Raw genomic sequence first — 7,989 nt, 5'->3', positions numbered from 1 at the left:
ATATAATGTATTTCAGTAACTGACCAAGGCTCCTCCAAGTCCTTTGTAGACCATGACCCCTCTCTCACATGGGCACACTAACCTTTAACAGCACTAAATGTCCATACACCACCTTTGAGGACATTTAGGGATGGGCAATAAATACACACCTTGCCAGTGCCACTCACTTCCCATGACTGAGAAAAAACACCAATGCAAATGTTGTTAAAGACAATTTTATTTCTAATTTTACTGAAATATCTAAATAGCATCACTTGAAATCCATTCCAGAACCTGAAAAAGAAAATTACAATGTTTAGCAGAAAACTAAACCCAAAAGTGATCATTCAATTTAATAAATATCTTTATCTATAAGTAAATTATTTCATCAAATATAGCCTTGCATCTCACTGTCCCAAGTTGTTTTACCAAAAAGGTGCCATAGTAACATTTGTCACACACTACTAGCTGCAGGAGAACCTCAGCCCCAGGGTGCTGTACACTGAACACGTGCAGGATGTACACAACATTTCTCTTCATGAGAGAGGAGCTTATCATTCATCCCTCAGAAAGGGGTAAAACAATCATTAACAGCTAGCTCCAAAGCAAACTTGATTTGCTCATATCAGCATATCCACAAAAGTTAAAAAGCATCATGACTAGCATGTATTTAGAAACACTGTACCTTATTACACATCATCTGCTGCAGCAGGTGCATCACCACCCTTGGTATTTCGTGTATAGATAACCTGTGCTCTATGTTTGCACACCAACTTGATCATGCCTGGGGAAAAAACAATACAGATATTGAAAAGGCCAGGAATACAAGCAGTCTCAAATACTGCTGACTATGCAAAATGAAATACTGTTTGTCAACAGGTAAATATGCTAAAACCTGATTAATCTCCTCCAACTCAGAGACAATGAACTCTTTCACTGGTTGAATAATTTTTCATTTGAGGCATGAACAAAGAAACAAACTAGCCACTAGTAAGTAGCCCATTCAGCCCTGCAAACCTGCTCTGCCAATTATGCGACCATACCTGGTCTTAGCTAAACCTCAACCACATCACACACCAAAGGTATGTTGGAAAAAGTAGCATTAGAATATAGGAACGTGAAAGATTACCTTTTGAAAGCAGCTCCTGGAGGGCAGCTCTAGCCAGTGAACCTCTGATTTTTAACCTTTCAGAGACAACTGCAGGCGTGATGAGTTTGTAGTTAGGTACCTCTTTCAACAGCTTATCGTATGTAGCTTTGTCAAACAGGATCAAGTTGTTCAGCTTGTCTCTTACTTTTCCTTTTGACCACTTCTACTCAATTGTAGAAAACAAAGATTGTGGTTAGTAGGCTGCAACACAACCACAGCTTTAATAAAAACACAAGGATCAGATCACTCAACTGGAAATAAAAAATCTGGTGACATCAAGTAATTACAACCCCACTATATAATAGCATGTTCATGCTAACATTTGTCTGGCGTACAAAGTGGGCAGCAGATCCATTTGAATGAACCAAAACACTATAGTAGAGTCGATTTGACACCATGGTAAAATTATCAATGAATTGAAGATGCCCTAAACAAGATTGCTTGTTACTTGAGGCATAGTCAAAGAAATTAAGAGTAGACCATTCAACCTCATCAAACCTGATCTGCCAATCAATAAGATCACTCCATATTCCTGCCTACCCATGATAGCTTTTCACACACCCTTGCTTGCCAACAATCCACCTCTGCCTTAAAAATATTCAAAGGATCTGCTTCTGCCATCTTTGGGGGAGACTTCCTAAAACTTGACACTGGAGAGAAAAATATCTTCGTCTTGTCTGTAAGGAGTGACTGCTGGTTGTAGAGGGAACTTGGGAGAAATATGCACTAATGGCTTGAAAACAGTCTACGTTACAGAAGAGGTGATGCTTGGAGTTCTTTGGGGTTTTTTTTTCCAAAGGTAGATAAATCTCCAGGACCTGATCCAAGTGTATCCCAGGACATTGTGCGAAGTTATGCACGAAATTTCACAGTCCCTAGCGGAGGTGTCTGTATCATTTACAGCCACAGCTGAGGTGCCAGAGGATGGCTACTGTTGTGCCTTTAAGAAAGACTGCAAGAACATGGGACCCGAGTCTGACATCAGTGGAGGATAGGTTGTTGGAGAGGTTTGAGAAATAGGATTTAAATGGATTTGGAAGAGGAAAAAAAATTGATCATGTGTGTGGGGAAACTGTCTCACATTTGACAAGATTGCACATGGTAGACTGGTTAGTAAAGTTAGGTCACATGGGATTCAGGGAGAGCTTGCCAACTAGCTACAAAATTGGTTGACAGTAGAAGACAGAAGGTAATGGGAGAGAGCTGTTTTTCAGATCGGAGGCCTGTGACCAGTGATACACCACCAGAATCAGTGCTGGGTCCACTGTTATGTAACTTATTAAATAACTTGGATGAGAATTTAAGAGGCATAGTTACTAAGTTTGCAGATGACACCAAATTTGGTGGTTCAGTGAAGATTATCCAAGATTACAAACGGATCTAGATCTATTGGGCCAATGGGCTGAGTGGTGGCAGATGGAAGTTTGACTTGGATAGAGGTACTGCATTTTGGTAAACGATTAAGGGCAAGATTTATACAGGTTTTATTAATATTGTCAAACAGAAAGACCTATGGGTTCAGATACAGGATTCTTTGAAAGTTGCATCACAGGTAGGTTAAAAAAGGTGTTTATTGCTGCCGTCATTGCTCAGATCATTGAGTATAGCAGTTTGGCCATCATGTTGAGGTTGTACAGGACATTGATGAGACCACTTTTGGAGTACTGTGTAGTCTAGTTATCCTGTTATAGGAAATATATTTTTAAAGGATTAAAGAGGATTCAGAAAAGATTTAAGGATATTGCCAGGATTGAAAGGTTTGAGTTATAAGTAGAGGCTGAATAGACTGACATATTTTCCACTAGACCATAGTGTGTTGAGGGGGGTGACCTTATCAAGGTTTATAAAATCATGACAGGCACAGATAAGGTGAATAGCACCTTCCCTAGGGAAGGTGAGAATATTTAAAAGGGACCTGAAGGGCAACATTTTTGCACAGTGGAATGAATGGTTAGAGGTGGTAGATGCAGGCACAGTTACAACATTTGAGACACATTTGGACAGGTACATGAATAATAAAGTTTTAGGAGGGATATGGGCCATACCCAAAAGCAAGTGGAACAGTTTAGTTTGGGAAATGTGGTTCGCATGGATGGGTTGGACTGAAAGGTCTATGTGCGTGCTGTATGACTCCATGATTCCATTCTAAATGCACCCTGTTATGGACCCTCAATTTATTTCCATCAAGACACTTCTTACGCTAATCTCCAGTGAACACGCCTGGTCTGTCAAATCTCTGACATGTATGCATCTAGACATCACATTTTAACTATGAGTAACTTGTCACGATGGTCATTTGATAAACTAGTCGTGAGAAAGGCATCTTCCACTGCAGCAAAATAAATTCAAACTTAAGTTTCAGAGACACATTTAGGTAAATGTATACTAAATGTTCAATCCTGACATGTAAAGAATTACTGGTTGGAAAGGGATACAAAAAGTGGTCGTGAGGATAACCATAACTAGGTTAATTTTGAGGGAGGAAGAGGGATAGATTCAGTTGTGATGGAGCCACATTTAAACATTTAAACTTAATCAACAGATTAAGAATGGGTCACGTTACTCAAAAGAACACACAATGCCCAGTCGCAATTAAAGAAAAAAGGTACAGATTTGAAAGGAAGTGTTAACACTTTGCTCAAGATTCTTCGTGAAGGGGATTAGTCTCTTTCTGGCTACAGAGAAAAGATGAAACTGATCCTAAGACTCATTTGCCCAATCTTGTAAGCAATACCAAGACTAATCCAATAACCTTGCTGACCGGTGCCATCTTGTTCAATATTTTCTTCCAATAGTATTTGTACTCCAACATACGGAATGATTTTTGTGAAGTACTCATATTTAACGGAATAATTTAATTGGCACATTTAAATTGGGATTTTATCTTTAAAAATAAAGTGGGCATTACAACTTTATGCGATCCTGCAGTTACACTTTCCAAGAAAACAGAAGACAAAGCTCACCAGTTTCCATGCCTGACCCAGGATTAGGCTGGTACAAGCAGTATGAAAAGGTGAAAACTACCAACAGCAACATATGTACTTTGTACCTCTCCTTTACTTCAGCTGGCAAAATTCTAACTTGATTGATCCAACCATTCCATAACCAACCATAGTAAATTCAAGTTGACGTCTGCATACACGTAGCAGCATTTGGATTAAATTAGATTACTTAGAGTGTGAAAAACAGGTCCTTCGGCCCAACCAGTCCACACCAACCCACCCAGACCCATTCCCCTACATTTACCCCTTCACCTGACACTATGGGCAATTTAGCATGGCCAATTCACCTAACCCGCACATCTTTGGACTGTGGGAGGAAACCCACGCAGACACGGGAGAATGCGCAAACCCCATACAGTCGCCTGAGGTGGGAATTGAACCCGGGTCTCTGGCGCTGAGAGGCAGCAGTGCTAACCACTGCGCCACCGTGCCACCCATTTGGTCAGAAAATAAACATACAACCACAAGACCTAAAGAAAATGCTCGACAAGACGGATAGCATCTGCAAAGAAAATGACAGAAAAGGTAATAATTCAGGTAACACTTTGCATTGTAAATATTAGTTTTCTTGGCACAGTTCGCTCAGCAGATGCGAACTGAAATACTTTGGATTGCATGTTTGCAGCAGCGTGAATTTTTTGCTTTTCAACTCAAACAAGATAATGCATACCTTTTTCTTGGCCTTGCCCCCAGTCTTGTTTACTGGATCTTTATCCTTTTTGCCTCCTTTACCTCCATCTTTCTTCTTCTTATCATCTTTTGGAGGCTAGGAGCAGATCAGATTTGATAAAAGATTAAAGCAAACATATAACAGCAACTTACAATCATACTGCATACTCATTCAATAAAAAAACTTCTAAAACTGGATTAACTTAAATCTACAACCCAAAGTAACTATTTAAAAACCAGTTGTTCAAACAGGGAAATCAGCCCCTTTTCCACGTGATTTAAGAAACCTTTGAAAGAGACCACACTGCTCAGCCTGTGACCAAACACCCATCTGCTCACCTTTCCTCCACATCCCTTTGATTCATCACAGAAGGAAATCACAGGTTTAAAAATTTACAATCAAAAAACTGACATTTGTGGATGGATTGTTGGAGGAACATTGGTTCATTTAACTCTTGAAGGGTCTGGCTTCGGTTTATTTTTTTTTTAAAACAGCCGTCCCGGGAGAGTCTGAGCAAGTTTCTGACCCTAATACTGTGGCAACCATCAACCAGACCCGCCCTTAACATAGGGAGTAGGCCATTCGGCCCTTCCATACAGTAAGACCATGGATGATCCCATCCCGAGGTGGTAATGCACGTCGCCAGTAACAGACGGAATGATCATAATGAATCACATCTGGGTGATTATTAACTAAATGTTAAGTTTGCTGTGCACTCCCCCTGCCCAAGGGGAGGGGAGGCCCCAGGCTGGCTCTCACAGGGAGAGGGGTGGGGGCCTGTCCAGGTTGGGGGGGGGGGGAGGATTGTCCAGGTTGGGGATTGTCCAGGTTGGGGAGGGGGGGGGGTGGAGGATTGTCCAGGTTGGGGGGGGGGGGATTGTCCAGGTTGGGGGGGGGGGAGATTGTCCAGGTTGGGGGGGGGGATTGTCCAGGTTGGGGAGGGGGAGGGGTGGAGGATTGTCCAGGTTGGGGGGGGGGATTGTCCAGGTTGGGGGGGTGGGGGATTGTCCAGGTTGGGGGGGGGGGGTGGAGGATTGTCCAGGTTGGGGGGGGGGGGTGGAGGATTGTCCAGGTTGGGGGGGGTGGGGGGGTGGAGGATTGTCCAGGTTGGGGGGGGGGGGGGGGGGTGGAGGATTGTCCAGGTTGGGGGGGGGGGGGGATTGTCCAGGTTGGGGAGGGGGTGGTTGCTGGAAGCGTGGCTCCGGCCTCTTCCCCTCTCAGCTCCAACACGAGCCCGGGGCGACAAGGCCCGGGAGGATGTGGCGGGGGATGGAGCCGATGGGCGGCCCAGGGAGAGGGGTCGCCCCCCACCCCTCTCTTATTGAGTTCCCCCTCCCCCTGACTGCAGCAGGGGAGGGGGCCGGGGAGCTGCCTGCTTCCCCCACTCCCTAGGCCGCGGTGCCTCATTCCCCGCTCCCTCACCATGTTGCTGCTTCAAGATGTCGGAGCCGAAAAGGAAGAGCCCCTGCCACCGCAGCCCGGGAAACCCCAGCACGGCGACGACTTCCGGTCCTGCTGGCGGAAGTGACGTCACACCCCTCTGTAGGCCCAAGCCTGCAGCATATAGTGATGGGGTGGACAAAGTTAAAACACACACAACACCAGGTTATAGTCCAACAGGTTTAATTGGAAGCACTAGCTTTCTGAGCGCTGCTCCTTCATCAGGGGGTTACTGGGGCAGGATCATGGGACACAGAGTTTATAGTAAAAGACCAAAGGGTCATATAACTGATGCAATGTACTGAACAAACTGCTGTAAATGTACCAGCATCCACCACTTTCTCTGGACTCACCCCCTCACAGACTTAAGACACTTTACACTCTCATATACACTCTCTCTCTCTCTCTCATTCACAACCCCCCACCCCAGACACACACTCACACACACACACATACACATTTGTGGGGTGAATTTGTACTTGCAGAGTTACATTGTACTTTGCTCAAAAACCGGGTGAATTCATGTAAGGCTCTGTTATCTCACTTTTTAGATTAGAATTAGTTTAAACATTATGGCACAGGCAGAGAACTCGGAGGGGGGGGCTAACACCTTCAACATATTGTCTGGCTAACACCAATTGTTACAGTTAACCTGAGAATGTAATTTTGAAAAAAAGTTTTGTGATTTACGTATGAAAGAAGTGAAACTATCATGGTATTCGAACAGATGAAAGACTCAACAAACAATCAAGGTATTTTTCAATATATAATTTCAGTTACATCACACTGTAAACTTTTGCTCTAAATTCTGTGTCTTACAATTGTGTCCTCCACAACCACCCGATGAAGGAGCGGCGCTCAGAAAGCTAGTGCTTCCAATTAAATCTGTGTAATTTTTAACTTTGCAGCCAATAGGATCCTGACATTGACCTTTCACCCCCTCACCCCAAGGCTTTAATTAACTAATATTTACCTCTTCCCCCCCAAAAATATTAACCTGTTTTTCAGTCAAGCTGTTCAGTGATATTATTACACACCTCTTGAGCTGATGGGACTTGAACCCAGGCCTCTTAGTCCAAGAAGAAAATCACAATAAACATCAATATTAAAGTACAAGCTCCACATCATTTCTTGATTACCCCTATCCCTACCATCTATTTATCTTGCAATCTTTTGCATTTTATTTTCTCATTACCTCAGAATGACTACAGCATAGATACATGCCAGTCAGCCCACTATCCTCACACATGCTCTGCCACAGCATTGACCCTCTGAAGAGCATCCCACCCAGACCTATGCCCCCAAACCCTGCATTTCTCATAACCAATCCTTGTACGTGTATATCTTGAGATTATGGGAGGAAACACAAGCAGATATGCCTTTAACAAGGTTTCACATTTCACAAGGTAGACTGATTAGTAAAGTTAGATCACACAAGATTCACGAAGACCTTGTTAACTAGATACAAATAGAGTGGTGGTGTATGGTTGTTTTTCAGCCCGGAGGTCTGTTCAGTAGCCCACTGTGTTTTGTCTAATTTCAGACAGGAAATTTGGTTAGCATGTACAAGTTAGACTGAAAAGTCAGTTTCCTGCTGTATGACTCTATAACTTGCAAACTTCACATAGACAGTCACCCGATAGTGGAATTGAACCCAGTCCCTAACTGGGCAGCATTGCTAGTCACTGAGCCACTGTGCCACCCTGTTTATGACACTGCATTGCGTAAAAGGGACTCAATATTTCAAG

General features: G+C 43.3%; 1 protein-coding gene across 1 annotated transcript; it reads right to left on the bottom strand.

Moving 5' to 3' along the window:
- Window positions 1-201: 201 nt before the first annotated feature.
- On the bottom strand, window positions 202-6,312 carry rps25 (ribosomal protein S25). The gene is made up of 5 exons (XM_060846686.1): window positions 6,224-6,312; window positions 4,802-4,897; window positions 1,109-1,292; window positions 665-763; window positions 202-273 (listed from the first exon to the last, which is right to left on the bottom strand). Exons 1-4 carry the CDS (start codon window positions 6,224-6,226, stop codon window positions 669-671), a joined length of 378 nt encoding a protein of 125 aa, XP_060702669.1. The 5' UTR covers window positions 6,227-6,312; the 3' UTR covers window positions 202-273; window positions 665-668.
- Between the last annotated feature and the right edge of the window lie 1,677 nt (window positions 6,313-7,989).

This window comes from Hemiscyllium ocellatum, chromosome 29, assembly GCF_020745735.1.
Source record: "Hemiscyllium ocellatum isolate sHemOce1 chromosome 29, sHemOce1.pat.X.cur, whole genome shotgun sequence".
NCBI lineage: Eukaryota > Metazoa > Chordata > Chondrichthyes > Orectolobiformes > Hemiscylliidae > Hemiscyllium > Hemiscyllium ocellatum.
This window is presented reverse-complemented; position numbering and strand designations above follow the sequence as displayed.

What these genes read in the sequence shown, in the direction of transcription:
- rps25 (XM_060846686.1), bottom strand. An exon ending in GGGGCAAGGCCAAGAAAAAG is followed by an intron (nt 1,293 to 4,801) that starts GTATGCATTATC and finishes ACAATTGAGTAG; the next exon opens with AAGTGGTCAAAAGGAAAAGT. An exon ending in CCAGGAGCTGCTTTCAAAAG is followed by an intron (nt 764 to 1,108) that starts GTAATCTTTCAC and finishes TTTTTTCCCCAG; the next exon opens with GCATGATCAAGTTGGTGTGC.